Below are 17155 nucleotides of genomic sequence, written 5' to 3'. Positions count from 1 at the left end.
TCTGTATTTCTGGAGTGAAAGGGGAATCCCAGAAGCTAACTACTGGAAGGCCAAATTAGCCTCATTGGGAATGACTGGCAAAAGCACCCAATTGTGACTGGCCCAGAGGCTACAAGCATCGTTGGTATAGGTTACCTATCAAGGGTACTTCAAGGACCCAAATGAATAATGGTGGGCCTTCAGCATAGCTGTCTTGGAGACAGAGAACAGGAAGCAGCTGTCTGCCTTGCCTGGTCCCTCAGACCCTTCTGTTATGGGGTTGCTAAGAGTAGAACACCAGCAGCAATGTAGCACTAATCAGTACTCTTTGATTCCCATCCATAAGCTGATTTATCAACTAAAACCAAGAAGTAATCACCAAGACTTACTCACCCCCTAATAGCCCACATAGCCAGAGCAAAAGTCTAATGGAAAAGTGGAGGTTAACAGTTGGACTATCACAGCCCAAATGAAGTCATACCACTGCTGAGTGCTGCCATGCTGGACATGCTAGAGCTTCAGTACAAACTGGAATGAAAAGCAGCTAAGTGGTACGCCACAACTGATATCACCAATGCATTTTTTCACTTCCTCTGGCAGCAGAGTGCAGGCCACATTACATACTACATACATATAATCATCACTGCTATTTTTTTTTTCCTTTTATTTCTTACTTTTCTGCCTTAAAAAATAGTTTTTATTTCAACCCATTATTTCTATTGTATTTTTCCCCCAGTTCTCTCCCCCATCCCACTTGGGGAGAGTGAGCAAATGGCTATGTGGTGCTTAGCTGCCTACTGGGTTAAATCATGAGAGAAAAAAAAAAAAAGTTACTCCATTTCCACAAAGAAAACAAACACAAGAAAGGAGCCTGAATTTAAAGGCCAAAGACCAAAGCACATATGGCAGATGATGGTGAGAAAAGAATGGAACATTTTCTATCATAACTACAATCATAACATTTAACCAAAATAGAAGTGGTTAGAACATTACAGTATACCTGTCAATAGCAAACTACTGACAAAGCTGGGAAAGAATCTCTGAATAGAAAATCTCTAAATGAAAAATGTTATCTGTTACATCATTTTACGTAACACCACATATATACAAGCAAACACGCACATACCAAAATGTGGATTCTGGTATCTGAACTTCTCTATTCAAATACGGTATATATTATTATTATTTTTTAAATTTGATATTATATAACGCCATGGGTCAATTCATCACACTGAAATAATAATGCTGTATATCGTAATGCCACCTGCTTTTCATAAAGGAACATTTCAGCAAGTAAAAGTGAAAAACGGAAAAAAAAAAAAATCCAACAGCAACAAAAATCAACTCTAGGATAGTAAACCTCAAAATCCTGAAGATTATTTGTGGCACACTGACAAAGTGCAGAACATTTTATCATTAATACTTTCTAGATTAACAAAACTGAAAAAAATTCTGGGAGTCGTAAAACTGACGTATCATCAACTACCAAACCACCACAGTTGTACATGACACACCAAGGCGTTATATAATAACATTACCAATTTGAAATTATGGAAAGTGATGTTAAAAATATGTTCTGAAAATAGCATGTGTGTGGTGGCGATACTGAGTTTGTATGGATAAAAACAAAGCCCACATTATGCTTTTGTCATCCAAGTACAAACCCACAGATTTCAAGCACAGGATAAGTAGCTACGGAAAACACTTTTTTAGTACATTCATGAGTATAATTCTGTTACAGACTGCTTTAAACTTCTCATCCCTTAACACTTATCAATTCCAATACAGTAACTCTCACAACATTAAAATAATTAAGCCATCCTTGCAAAGCTGTCATGCAAATTCATTTGTCCAATGCATTTGTCATTTCTTACCACAATATAAATGATAATGCAATAAGTTAGCAATTTATATAGTTTGAATTTTGCAAACAAAATTTCACAGGGCTGCAATACTCGTTCTGACAGTGTGTGGTTGCTTACTTGTGTATAACTCAAACACTCTCAGCAGAAATTTTATGTATTGCATTTACCAGACCATTGCCCTTACCCTTATTTAGTACTGTGCAGTGCTTTCTACAGAATAACAAATCAAATATGGAAAAACTGAGCAATCTATCTTAGTAACCTTTATATGTTATATAACTTCTCATTTCTTTGTTGTGAAGATCAGACATCAGCTCTGCTACACCCGTCAATAAGAAACATAAATCAAGAAACATAAGTGAAACACTCTTTGGTAGAAAGATATTTCTAGTGGTTATCCTAATTCCAAAATAAAAACTATAAAGAACCACTTGACTTAATGCTTAAAGCATTCGTATACTGCTGTGAATTTTTTTCTTTAATCAAACAGTTAAAGGGTATATAGTAAACATACACTTGCACACACATCTCTTTACTGGCTCTTACTCTCTTAAGGTGAAACTTCTACCTTCTTTCCCCAAAGCCCAATGGAAGTTTCAAGACAGTATCATGTGGGGTGACTACTTAAGACAGCAATCACATTACTAATCTTTAAATGTATTTTAATTATAGCATGTTTCAGTTTAATAAGACTTTTTATAGCTATTATTTGTGCACGGTGTAATGACACCAACAGTTTTAATGTTCCAATAAACCTCTTGATTTTTTTGACCCAAACTGACAAATTGGAGCCTATAAAACACAACTACAAGTCCTTACTGAAAGCTGCTCTCAGTAGCTAGGGCTTGGTTTAAATAACAGGTACAATCTCAAGAAAAGACAACCTCTGTAATAATGAATTAAAAAAATCATCTGAAAAATTCCCAAGAGGACATCATATAGCTCAACTGAATGACTGCTTTAAGGAAATAAAAATAATCTCGCTAATTCATTCTTGTATGACTTTTAAACTTCTAACATCTTTAAGAAGTTAGAGTTCAAATTAGTTTCAGGTAAAGGTTCCACCTTGTAGATGAGAGCTAGTTGCATTTTAAATAGCAGAAACATCATTGCGTGTTCAGAGACAAAAATCAAGCATCCCATTTTACATATATAATTACACATTTATTTTCAGTAACAAAACTATGAAATGCATTTTCATTAATAGTGGTTCAACAACACTGAATTAATAGCTTTTTAAGCTGGTATGTCCCCTTTGATCACACTGTTTCCCAATAGACATTCACAAAGTTTGTTACACACTGCAAATAAAGGGAAATATAAAAGTTATAAATGCACTTTATTAGCATTTTACCAGATACATTTCCAATAGTGAGAGAAATACCTTCAACTGTAGAGAACCAAACAAAGCAAGGTATGTCACAAACAATGAGAAATGGATTGGACATTGGTGGATTTTTTATTTAAAATAATGTTAGCTGAAAAGGTGAAATGTACAGATTAAATATAAACTAAAAAAAGATCTACTCCACAAAAGCATAAAGTGCACCCAGAGTGTGGAGCAGGAAAGAAAAGACTATTTGCCCAACTTGGTGATTTAATAAATATAACTCAAACAGACTGATTCTATGTCCACCATTTTTAACATACCCAACATGATTCAAGTTTACTCACTGTTACGTTATGTCACAACGTTAATAAGTCACTTTAATAGATTCCCTCAGTATGCTGTGGCTATATTATATATTATATAGAATACTTTGAATTCCTGTATCTATAATTGGGATTCATAATAAAATACTTTAAAACTACTGTAAAGATTTGTTACATAATTAAAAATCCTTTTGCCCCTAACAATAATGTGTACTGTAATAAATTAAAAGTGCTCATCATGTCTTCAGAAATACAATCCTACTACTTGAGGCACTGAAATGGCCTTCGGCAAAATGACTGGGACTGAGTTGCAACCTTTAAATTTCTGTGTAAACAAGAAAAAGTTGGAAGTTCAGAGACCACCACAAACAAAGTAAGATACCCCCTCTCCTACATCATTGCAGCCATTCCTTTTGGAACAATAAGCAGAAGAAGGCTGAAAAGGGAGTAGTAGTATCACAGCAAAGCTACTTCCTGTTAACTATACTAACCCAGACAGTATGCAATTATCAAAATGTTGCAGTTCAGGACTGACTTCAGATATCTGACATTCTACACAACTGAGCTCTTCAGAGAGCTCTTCAGAGGTGTGGACACAGGAAAAGTGCATACAGTGAGAAATATTTACCTTTTACATCTCCCACACTTCAGATCACAATATCTTAAAGCAGGGAAGAATTACTTACACAACAATGAAAGAAAAAAACCCACAACACACTGTAAGATACTGCACTAACATAATAACATAAAAAATGAGGGCACTATTTGAACAACAGGAATTTCCAACCTTACAAAAAAACCCACAGAGAACAAAAGTTCTACATTCCCAGTACATGCAGTGAAGCTTCATTAAAAAGGAGATGTAAAAATAAAATATTTATGAAATGTCACAGTCATTTCCCACTGTTTTCAGAATCAGCTTCAATGTGGAAAATGAAATTTAATCAATGACATAGCAGCCCTTGTTGAAAAAACAAGCTTAGCTGACTTAGTTAAGGCTAAATACAGTTTTTCTGCAACTGAAAATGAAACATGAGTTGTATGAGAAGATTATGAGAAGATTCTAATTAGAGAAAAGTCAAGAATGACAGGTGATACATTTATTTCAATGTGTATTTGCTATATTCAGGTTTTTTTTAACTGAAATGTAAATGATGAGCCAATGGTGTCTTACAAATCATGACAAACAAATATAGTGGAAAGGGAAAAAAGTACTTATGATGCTAAGATTCTCTGCTGACACTGCCACTGAGGAGTCCAATTCATGTCAATTTCTTGAACAGATTTCATGGTCACTGTTCATAGTCTGTTCTATAATAAATGGGATTTATTTGATATTTTCTCATAAGAAAAGGAAAGGCTCCTTTCCCCACACTACTACACATGTGGCCAAAGCTGAATTTACAGAAGCAGCCAAACACACGTTCTGTTTGCCTACTTTAGCTTCTGTAGACAGCTTTTGTAGACAGATATACATGCAGGAAAATCAATATAAAACTTAGGGTGGGAGGAGAAACAGGAAAGATTTTAAGTTGTAGAAGGCTAGAAAAGTACTCTATTAGTTATAACTAATTCTATTAATCTTTTCACTAATATTTAACACTGTCTCCAGCTCTTCTAAAGCAATACTACTTCTAGCCCAAGACAAGAGTGCTTTTTCTCAGTTTCAAAAAAAAAAAAGAAAAAAAAAAGAAAAAAAGAAAAAAGAAAAAATCTCTTCTACAAAGATCAATACCTAGTAATACTGCAGTTAGTAGCAGCTTTTAAGTACCAGATTCAAAATGAAGACTTAGAACACGGCTGGCGTCCATAAAATTAGAATTTACCACATGAGAAATTACAAATATCTACTTAGCAGTCAACAGATAGAAGTCAAATTAGAAGTTAAGTTAAAAAAAACAGACATGCTCAGCTTTGCCACAAGGGTCCTTTTTTTTTTTTTTTCAATTTAAATCACCATCTAGATTTGTGTTGAGGAATCAAGCTATCAGCAATATGCTGTTACAGTAAATTACACAGATGCAGTTAGGACCAGAGAAGGGTACGTGGCTGGTATGCCCATAGTACGCAGCAAGAATGAACAAAAAAGAATGAACTCCTGTCATTGTTCTCTTGTTTCCTTTGTTCAACTCTTGTACACCAGGAATTATCTGAGACAACAACAGGAAATGGGGGGAGAAGGTGTAAAAAACCAACACATATCCATCTTGGTGAAGATTTAGAGCACAACTCTTTGAACAAGAAATGAAATTTGCCAGTTTAGCTGAATTATGAATTCTATGAAGACAAAGTTTGGAAACTTGCTATGCTAAAAAAATCCTAGAATAAGTTACCGCCACCTGTTTCTGTGTATTTTTTTCCCCCAATTTTTATGTATGGCCACTAGAAAAGCTTTTCTATTGGTTATTTCCATTTGATTTACTCTACACTTGATAAAATGATAATCCTGGATCTGTGATTTCCTATAGCCAAGAAAGTCACAAGTTAATGCTACAACTAAGTAAATGTAGGATTGTGTGGCAGAAGTAATTTTTATATTAAAGATTATATCTCGTTAACTTGTTTGATCTCTATAATATGAAAAGTGATTATAAACAGTATATAAGATGCACATAGCGATTTCAAAATCTCTTAAATCATCAACACAACCGATCAGAAAATAGAACATTCTATGTTGGTCTACACCATGCAAAAGTGAAGTAGTAAAAACAACTAACCTAACCCAGGCTTGAAAATGTAATCATCAGCCACAATAAGAACTCTAAAGATCAGGCATCAAGTCACACAGTCATACAGCTGTTTGAGCTGGAAAGGACTTTTAAAGGTCACCCGGTCCAAATCCCCTGCAATGAAGGGGGAATCTACAGCGGGATCAGGTTGCTCTGAGCCCCTCCAGCCTGACCTTGAAAGTTTTCAGAGGTAACACTTCAACTCTAATTACATGCCACTTAAACAACAGATCTGCTCTCAATTCTATTGAGAGCATTTTCTTCATTTCATGAACAACTGAAGACACAGAAATTTTTGTACTATCTGTATCAGATAGTGCTTTTAGAGATCAGAGTAACTGAAAGAGGAAAATGGAAGACCTGCAACAGAAATCTGTAGGTCGTGGATTAGATTAATTTAAAGTATGTTAAAAAAAAAAAAAAACAACCAAAAGTGAAATAATAAAAACAAAATACCACACAGCATAATCCTTTGGCAAGACTGGTAACAATCTGAAAAAAGCATGTGACAGTGATCAGGCAATTCCAGCTGTTTTCATGCATATGTATATATTTGAACTGCGAATGTCTGTTTCATTCAGCTTGTACTTTTCTCTACATCCTCAGCAATGAAGTATTTGTTTAGAAAGAGGCTACAGTAGTGCCAGCAGTCACAGAGTGGTATAATAAATACACTCTTCACAAAATACAGAAGCCATGCAGCTAGTGTAGAAAGCATAGCTCTTCAGCTAGTGGAAATCAGTATCCCCCCATTTTTATTTTATTTTAATTTAAATAGCTTAGCTCAGTCATCTAAAGTCCTAGTTGCTAATGAAAGTCATAGAAACTCCAAGATCTGCACTAAGATTCTGTTCCATAGCTCACTTCAGGACTGTGAGCAAGATACTTCTTGCTGAACTGCATCATAAGAAATTTCCTTAGTAAACCAACTGATAAAACAAATTTGATATATTTTTTTTTCCATTTTAGCAATTTACTTGAAATCAGTTGTGTTATAAAAAGCATCAACACATTGGTTCTTGTTTTATCAAGTGCTTTATGAAGGTTAACTACAACAGCCTTGAAGAGGACTGGCAGTTAGGCTCACACTGGCTATGTTCTTGGGGAGGAACACCCTGGAAGAACTGCGGTTCAACAGGATCAACAGGGCTTTTAGATTTGAGAGCACTGTGTCCCTCAGGGACTAAAGTCACAAAACTAGTGCCAGATGGCACGCTAGACTTCTTAGGAAATAAGATTTTGCTTTGTTTTACAAAAACATGGTTTCTAGAAGAGGTGGAGACACCAGATAATGATTTTTTTATGACTTGGCATCTTGCTACATAGGTAATTGAGCGTGTTATTCTCCATTACATCTGAGCAAGCCCTGTAGTGAACTACTGCAGCTCCCCAGTAGTGTCTAATAGCAGACTCAGAGTGATGGCCTGCCACTGCCGTAATTTTCTCCAGGCCCCAGTCCCGCTTCACACAGTAGCTGGATGGTGGTAGTTCGGAGAGAATGATTGGTATATCGCTGAGAAAGCCTGGCTGCCACACTTATCCTGGGCATCATTGCACCCAAGTAGTTCACACCCATTGGTTCTCTTTTGTACCATACAGGCTGTTCTTTCATTTGCTCTGCTGTTAGCTTTAAAGGATGCAGGTAAAAGGCTGGAGGCTCCGGAGGCAACTTAGATAAATAAAGCTCCAAGGAAAAAACAGGACAGTTTGGGTCCCCTGGCATATCATACATTTTACCCATTTTATGAGGATCTTCTCCATTTTTTCCTTTGCCAGGATACCTAAACACAGCATAACGGCGCCCGTTCTTGTCCTTCTCAACAACAAAAGCATCTGGAGCCAGATCTCTCAAAATTTCCCTCCCTCGTTTGGTAAAATGTAACTGCAAATCAAACCACACCTTGTTGACGAGTGCCACAGGACTGTGCAATCCCAGTACACCAGACAGTTTAATCTTACGCAAGTCGTCAGCAGCTATAGGAGGATGGTGGTGAGTCTCATCCTTTCCCTGGATGCGCAGCATCCTCAGCATACTCACAAATACCATATTTGCACTAGCAAACTCTTTGTCCTTCATTAAGCAAATCTGACGATTATAAGGTGGCATTTTGAGATGCCGGTTTAAGCCAGCACGCATTGACTTGTAGCTTGCCACACTGTAGGTATTTCCATCATGATTCCTTATTTTGCAATAAAACTCTCTTAAAATATCATTGAGTTCACTTACTGGAACCAATTCAAAGCTAGGATCCTTGCCATTTTTGGCCAGCCATTGCTTTAATAGGTTAGCTGCCCAGCCAGTCTGCTTGTGGGTGTTTTTGATGCTCTTAGCATCCTCTTCCTCTTCCTCCAAGCCAAAGAGGACATCCTCGGGGAAGTTAAAATTCATCTGTGCTGCTTCTACTGCTTCTTTATTTTCTGATGAAGTCTCTTCCTGTTTCAATTGCTTTTCGAAACAATTGATCAAGGTTGTACCATCAAATATGCCACAGGTATACGGCACACAGCGAACTACTTTTTGTTCTGAGAGCTGTGAAGTGCAGAGTAATACATAATATTTTGGATGTTACATAACAAAAAGCAGGTGGCATTAACTGGATTTTTCAAATGACATAGCATGTCAGTTTCACATCCTGCTAGTCAATTAGAATACATCTGATCTTCTTTTTTATTAACCATGGCATTACACATGCTTTAACTGATTCAACTGAAAGTAAACCTAGAGACATACACTACAAGACTGAAAACCGGAAAGCGTCTTTTATCTTGTTTCCTTTCAATTCCTTCCTTTTTGCTAACTTTCCATTGCTAAATACCACTCACACACACAAACTTTTTTGCTAAAATCTTTTCCGGGTTTCAGACTCTGGTTACCAAAGATGAAAAATTCCAAAATATACATCTTAGACTGAAAATATATCTTAAAACCATAAATCTCAATCATTCTGGTACTGCTTTTCCTCCATATCAACTACTGACAGATTTGTATAGCTATAATCCACAGGTATCTTTTAAAAATGGCAACCATTCTTTATGGAATGCTTTAATAAAAATGTAGAGTAAGGCATGATTATAATCTGTAACACTGCTCAGATGACTAGTTTTACTAGACTATTCATGCAGCAAGTGAAAAACAGAATCTTGTCCAGTATACTTTCTTCTTGCTATGAAACACAATTCAGACTTATCCGCACCTTGAAAAACCATTAAATGTGGAAATTTTGGCTAGAAGACATTAATTTTATTCCCCTTAAGTAAATGACTTCCAGTTAAGAGAAATATACATGTGAAGTGCTTTGTGAAATATCTGTACATAGGAAGAAACTTAATTACAAATAATTTTGAATACCTTAAATTTAACCTTAAAATTACAAGTCCAACAAATTTATTTAGAAATACTGGATTCTTCTAAACAGAAGTTATCCTTTATTATGAAGTAGTTATTCCTGAATAAAGTTTTTTTTCCTTTTCTTTTTTTTTTTTCTTAAGGATACACGGCAATAAAATATAACTTTTTCTTAGAAACTTCTGGATTAGTGTAAAAATGAGAGCTGCAATAGTTTGCAAAATACTTTTAGCTTCAAGTTTAAGACCTTTAGGCAAAAACTAAGTAGGGTTTTCTTTCTATGTTGGCTCTGTTGCATCAGACACGTTTTTAGTTTTCTCCAGAATTACTAACTCACCTATTTATGGAAAACACACTGGAAAACTTCTGAAAAGATAATGAGGAGCTCACGCTCCCAGTAATACTCTGGATCAGAAGAAGAAAAATACAGATGGACACAAACAAGAAAGAATGGGGGGAAAAAAACAACGAAGAAACACACAAAACCAGAAAAAAAACCCACAACAACAAACACAGCCTGAAGTTGTTACATTATGAGCAATGAGGGTAAAGAACTTATCTCCTGTGGATTGTAACTTTAAAAATTTAAACGGAAATATAATCAGCAACCTACCTGTGTTGGTCCCTCAGCTGTTCTCTTGTTCGCTGAAGAATCTGTTGGTGGCCTGCTTGTCTGATTTTCTGAGGGGTCAAGAAATTGGTTCATTTGCAGTGTTTAATCAATACTAAACTAAATACAGCTAATCCACTCTACAAATTTAAGGCAACTTTTGAAGTTTGATACTAAATGTTCCTTATTTTTCAGTCCTCATTTCCAACTGCAAGTACCCAAGCTTGATTATTACCATTTTTCAGAGGAAACAAGAAAAAAAAGCAAAATGTCACTTTTCAGTATTGTATGAATAGTACGAAGTAGTATTCATCCCCTTCCTTGAATGTCTGGCCACGTATTCCAAATATTTTATGGGTAATTCCCTCAGTTATCTGAGGAGAAAACGTAACTCCAATCTCTCCTGCCCCTATATGTAAACAGACAAGGTATTAAGCTGAAAAAAAAAAAAAAAAGTTCAACACATTCACATGAAAACTGACTAATGTATGGTTACAGTGGAAAATATGTAAATGAGGCAAGCTGCGCAGGGACAGTATTCTCATCTGTTCAATGGAACACATACCTTTTCTAGCAACTTAAGCAGAAGTTGCTTGGATATTTGATGTAAACATTTAAATCAAAACTCTTCCTTCATACTCCCTTACATTTTAACCAGAGCTTAGCAGCAACTGTGCTGGCCCAAAGCAGTGTTTAAATTCTGGTGAGAAAACCACCTGGTATACACAAAGGCTATGTGAACTGTAGAAAACAATATATATTTCTGGGCACAGATCTGTCATAGCTCATTTTCAGATTATAGATTATATCATTATACTAGACTCAGAGATAAACAATAATGCAAAGTGTATAATTGTCTCTTTGATGGAAAACATATTTGGACATACCTATCTTAGAAATGGGAAAATTAAATAAAATTATTCGTGATGTTGAGCTCTGATTGAATTAATCCTAACATTATATTGTGCCAATGAGAAACTCTTGGCTATGATTTCAACTCACTCAAGACCACTAAAAAAATCTTGACCTCAAAAAAAAAAAACTCAACATATCTAAGATCAGAAGTGCAGAGAATTGTCATGACATGGCAGAAGACGGAGAGAAAGCATTTTAAAATATCTCAGCTAAATAGCATATCTGAACTTTTTTTGTGCTTTAAATGAAGAGCCTTTATATGTAATTCTTTGGAATTAGATTAATATTATGCTGTGTTTTTTTTTTTTTCCCATTTTGTTTAAGTGTTTTGAAAATTAAGTCAGTGAATATACTTTCTTTTCTTAGGAAAGGCAATCAGATTATTTCAGGAAGCTACACTAAAAAGTATAAATATTAAATTGTTAATATTAGGACAGAAGTATCTCATTTCATGCTAGGAATAATATAAATCAAGTTCTAAATAAAACAAAGCTTAGAGACTCACACTATTAATTCCTAATGAGATATGATTTTTAACAATGGCTGAAACATTTGTGACAGATGATTCTGATCCTGATAATTTCAACACTAAGGCCATCCAGAAGATACATTTCAGTAAAACAAAACTTCCACAGGACTAGAATTTTATGTTTCCTTTTGACAGTAGTTTTCCCTTCCTAGTGTCAACATCCAAGCATAACTTACCAACTCTGGGCGCTGTAATGGTGGGTGGTTCAGTAGGAGCTGTACTATTAAATGCAGAGAGGGGAATCTTCATATGTATGGGACCTCGACTGCTGGTAGAGTTATGAAGTCCTGAAGTACCCACTGTGGGCAAAGAAGTCCTTGTGGTTTGTGCAACAGGATGTGTAGTTGAAACTGCTTGTACAGCTAATGTTGTCCGTACAGACCCAGCACTGGCTGGAGAGTTTCTCTGAACACCCGGACTGGATACAGATGGGCTGTTATTTGGTTTAGTTGTGTTAGTAGATGCCAAAGATACTGCAGTTTTGGTAAGGCTACCAACTGTAGATGAGCTCTGTACAGATATAAATTCAACGCTGCCTGACTGCTGGTTAGTGACCAAAGTTCCTGCATGGCCTTGAAGGAGCTGAGGCTGGGATGATACTGCAACAGGCACGTGCAAGATTACAGGCAAAGACTGCAATGAAACAGACATTGGCTGAGTGCTGCCACTGGGCACTTGACTTGTGCCTACAACTGTAGCTGTGTTAGCCGTGGAAATAACTGTTGTTGTCAAAGGGCTAGACGTCACTGGAGTCTGAGGCTTAGGATGTCCACTGGCAGGTGTCTGAGGAGCAGCAAGACTGGAAGCTGGTGCTACACACAAACACAAGAACAGCATTTGAACCAAGTGGGTAGATCCACTCCAACACAACAAATGAAAAAATCTGGCAAAAGATTACTTTTTTTTTTTTTTTTTTTCAAAGAAAGGCTACATGTGCTCTTTTTTCTGCTGTGTGCTGTGATATTCAATGGTCTAATTTAAGACAGTCCATACCATATTGCTTTTTGAAAGAACCACATACAAATGACAAAAAATACAAACAATTAAGATGCAGAGGCTTGAGGAGCTGAGATTTGGAAGATGAAAATACATGAAGTATGGCACTTGAAACACTTGCTACAGAATTAGTAGAACAATTGGTCCTTCAGAAAACACAAGAAAAGAAAAACTAAATCAACTTGACTAACTTGCTCTGTATGGGTAGGGCACTGTATCCAGAAGGTTCTACTGAAATCAAGGATTAATGTTAATGTGCCCAAGAAGGTATCTGCTTTTATGCAACAAAATTTTGGGATTAAATCTAAAGATCAGGAGTATGATATACTACATATAGCCATTATATTCCTATTATGTGTTGGTTCTGAAAGAAAAATAATTCAGTTTTAAGTAAACAGAATTCTAAAACTGAAAGTGGTGCTGATACATGAATGTAATTAATTGTGGTTTTGATTCTGAATTCCTCATGAAATTCCAGTATTAGAATTCCACTTGTCAATGATTCCTTTAAGAAATGAGGCTTGTGACTTCCCTTAATCCCCCACTCAATTTTTACAGTCACTAGTCAGAGGGTGTGATAATCAGCATCCTACTACAATCACATGCAAAAAAAATGGCCCGTGAGCCATGTGCTTCACTTCTCAGCAGTGGAGACACTTCAGCAGTGGAGAAACTTCATGTTTTTCTGCCTTATCCAGGCAAGCAGTCTGCTCTAGTGTTTAATTTGCCCACATGTTCTGCCTTGCCTAGTAAGCACATTACACAAATATAAATGCATCATAAATGCCATCCAGAAGACAGCAAGAAAGATGATAAAAGGGTTGGAAGGAATGAGTTATGAGGAGAGGCTGAAAACACTTGGGCTGTCTAGACTGGAGAAGAGAAGGCTAAAAGGTGATCTCATTGCTCTCAAAGACTTCCTGAGGAGAAAAAGTGAGGTGCTGGTCTCTTCTTTATGGTAATGGAAGACAGGATGTATGGGAATGGTGTAAAGCTGTATCGGGGAGGTTCAGGCTACAAATAAGGACAAATGTCTTTACTGTGAAGGTGGTCAAACACTCGAAGAGTCTACCTGCAGAGGTGGTTGATGTCATTTGCCTGTCACTGTTAAACATTTCAACAACATCCTAAATAATATGCTTTCATCTTTGGTTAGTCCTCAAGAGGTCAGGTAGTTGGCCTAGATGATTTCTGAAGATTCTTTCTAACCGAATGATTCCATTCCATTCTAAACTGGGAATGTGGTAGGTAGCTAAGAGTAATGATGTCAGGAATAAAGAATTTCTACAAAATAGTTTTGGTCTGTTTAGTTACCTAATTAATGGAAAGCAGTAAGACTTTCTTGAAGTTAATTTATAAAGTCCATAGGCAGTTTCTCACCTGCACTGACAGGAGCTTGAAGAGTTGCTGGTTTACTATCTCCTACATTCCTCTTTGATTCCAGCATCTGCCTCACCGTGGTAATATTTCTATAGAAAGAAGATTCAGTTAGCACTTCTCAACAGGTATAACAGTGGTGGGGAAAAAAATACTGCATAACTATTAGTTTCATCAATTTTATAATCTGATTTATCTTCTGCCCCCACAAGCAAATTAATTCAATAAATTCCTCTAATAAAAAACAAAAACAAAACAAAACAACAAACAAACAAACAAAAACCCTCAGAGAGTTACTTATTTTCAAATTTTCAAGTGTTTGCACTGAGTTTGCCTTTTGTCAAGAGAATTTTCTTGTTAGACTTCTATCATCTTTAACTGCTAAAACAACATATTGTTTACCTAGGAATGGATTCAATACTGTCCATTTGTGAATTCTGTGAATAAAAATTGAATTTTACAGTTGAACAGCAATAAAGGAAGAACACTTTAATTAAGAAACAATCAAATCAGGGACGATCATCCATTACATGAGCTGTGGCAAGTGTCCTCCTCTGAATTTTAACATGATTGCAGTGATGTGCTTTGCTTACCGGTATGTCAGATTGTTTGCATTCGCAGTGCTACTTGCTGCTTTTCCTGAGGACAGAGATGGGTTTGGTGTATTCTAAAAAAGAAACAAAAATACAAAGAAAAACAAAACAACTACATCAGCTTGCAAACTTACGGACTGACTGTACTACATACAGATTCCTTTCTACATGAGGTTTATGTTTTCAGGAGCCAAAATCATAAGGAAACTTGACGTGTTTTACAAATCTCCAGAAGCTATTTGGTTCTACCTGCCTCAGTTCTACATATTCTCTAAGCCTCTTATTTCTTTTTGAACCATTATGAATTTTTAGCTTCCACTTCGTCATAGTAACTAACCCAAAATTTTGTTTGTATTCATTCCTCCCTCCCCCCCTCCTTCCCTAAACGCTGAGATTCATCTTCTACACTTTATATTGAAGTAAATTACATTTCCTTACATATAATTTAAGGTGCTTAGGTGCTTTCACACTAACAATGTACAAAGGACCTTCTGGGCAAATGAGAACTACCAAATAGATGTTGAAGACTTTATTCGTAAATATGGCTCACCTTTTGTCAAATAACACAAACCTACTTTGTGAACACCACTGAAACAGGTCACATATTTCAGCATATAAGATTTCCTCAGTACAAGGCTAGCTCAGAAATACAAATACAGCAAATGCAGTTCTTACCTCCTGTTTTTTCTTCATGTCCTCCTTGGCAGCTCCAAACCGCTTTGTCAGTCGAGTGATTTTAGCCTAAATGGAAAGAAGAGAAAAACAAGTAAACAAAACCATAAATACAAGAACCATTGAAGAAATTACACAAACCAAAAGTTTATACAACTAAGATACCAATACAAAAAATGTTTTGTCAGGGGAAAATATTCTTTCCATGAAACACAGTATTACTGTATGACTTTGGAGCAGCAGAAAGACACCAGTGTGTATCACAAGCCTACGTTATGCATGAATTTTCACTGCTATTCACAACTGCACAAAGATAATCTATTTATTCACTTTTTTTTTTCTCCTCTCTTCTCTCTGTGGAATCAAACTGCTTTCCCTAACAACAGCAACAGGAAACTTGCTGAGGAACTTGCTAAATTTGACTCCTGTATGCAATTCAATACACACTCACCTGTAGTTCAGTAAGCACAGTTTTATGCCTCTTGTTACATTCTACTTTCTCTATTCGCATTTTCAAGTCTGCCAGAGTCTTGTCAAATACAGCACACTGTAAAGCAGCAAGTTTTTCTTCTAACACTCTCTGGATAACCTGTCAAATTGTTATTTAAATTAGGACAGGGAAAAAAAGGAAAAGAAAATTAATCCTAAAATTTGAGATACTGTCTATAAAAATATTCTCAACTCAAAAAGAATTTTGCCACAGAAGAATGACTATGGCTGTACCTTGTCGATCAAATAAATTTATCCGAGTCAACAACAACAATGTGGATACATTGCCAAACAAGGTTTTTGTGTCTGTTTTGGCAAATATATATGTCCCTTTCTGCCATTAACTCAAAAAATTAATTTCACTGCAGTATGATAAATATATACAGGTTTTTAATTGACAAAAAGAATCTTAACAGAAGATATTTTTGAACTGTTGTGTTTATACACGTTAAATTTTTCCTTTCTTTTCTACTCTTGCTAGGGACAATGACATCTGAAGGACTGAAACTAAAGATGTTTAATGAAACTTCAGTTTTTGATACACTTTCCCCTAAGCAGAAATGCCCTGTGTTGCTTTGGTTGCAGAAGATAAAAATGGCAAAAAAAGAGATTAACTTCTGCAAAGTCTACTTGCTATGTTTATCTTTTTCCCCTTCTGTGCCTAAATCTTTACTATTGCGAAGTAAAAATCAGAAAAAGAAATAAACAAGCGATAAAAGTGGCTCTCTGGATCCTACACTGAAGTTATAATATGCACCATCCAGACAATTAATAGCTCTACAAAAACCTTCAAAACGCTATGTTTGATAACACTCATTATTATGAGAGACTTTCTTTAAAGCTGGGTACAAAAAGCAGACCACACATGAACATTTATCACACTAACATGCCACCTTCACTGAGATTCTTTTATTCTCCATCTACAGTCACATTTCACTTAAGAATTTAAATGCTTAACACATTTCAAACATGGCTTTTGTGGTATGGTTTCCAGATGGCATCTAAGTAAGGCTACCTAGGACTTTGTAAATTGAACCTCTGTTGTTATTTTAATTATGTATAATTTTAAACAAAAAAAAAAAGAGGGAAAGCATGCGTGCACGTGACTAGCAAGTGCATAGGAAAAGACAGGTAAAGTGGCAAGCAAAAATAAAGATATGAGATACAGTTTTGCCATCTTTGTTCTTCATTTCCACTCTACCTTTTCTAACTTTTGGTCAACATCTCTTCTGGCTGTAATTTTCACTTGGAATTCTGCTTCATAATCTTCTTCTCCAACAAATCGACGCCGTTTAGAATGTACGCTGTCCATGTCCTCAGATTTTGAACGCTTTCTTCTTGACACTTCACCTGAAACAATTAGATACAACTGCTGCTGATGAATCTTAAAAACAAACAAACA

The 17155-nt window shown here is 35.9% G+C and overlaps 1 protein-coding gene across 20 annotated transcripts in view; it reads right to left on the bottom strand.

Annotated features, from left to right (window-relative positions):
- The window catches only part of ATF7IP (activating transcription factor 7 interacting protein), a 109747-nt gene that overhangs the window by 25509 nt on the left and 67083 nt on the right, over positions 1 to 17155 (bottom strand). For 10 of the 20 annotated variants that reach the window (NM_001397085.1, XM_040696356.2, XM_025148445.3 and 7 more), the window contains exons 4-10: positions 16955 to 17103; positions 15716 to 15853; positions 15268 to 15333; positions 14593 to 14666; positions 14003 to 14091; positions 11803 to 12438; positions 10186 to 10253 (exon numbers count right to left, since the gene is read on the bottom strand). In NM_001397085.1, the coding sequence (NP_001384014.1) occupies positions 10186 to 10253; positions 11803 to 12438; positions 14003 to 14091; positions 14593 to 14666; positions 15268 to 15333; positions 15716 to 15853; positions 16955 to 17103 (1220 nt within the window). Of the gene's footprint in view, positions 1 to 2986; positions 8757 to 10185; positions 10254 to 11802; positions 12439 to 14002; positions 14092 to 14592; positions 14667 to 15267; positions 15334 to 15715; positions 15854 to 16954; positions 17104 to 17155 lie in introns of those variants that run through there. The other 10 variants (XM_015284951.4, XM_046938687.1, XM_040696326.2 and 7 more) reach the window with 3 other exon arrangements.

This window comes from Gallus gallus, chromosome 1 (genome assembly GCF_016699485.2).
Source record: "Gallus gallus isolate bGalGal1 chromosome 1, bGalGal1.mat.broiler.GRCg7b, whole genome shotgun sequence".
In the NCBI taxonomy this organism is placed as follows: Eukaryota; Metazoa; Chordata; class Aves; order Galliformes; family Phasianidae; genus Gallus; species Gallus gallus.
Note: the sequence above shows the minus strand (reverse complement) of the source record. Positions and strands in the feature narration are given on the sequence as shown.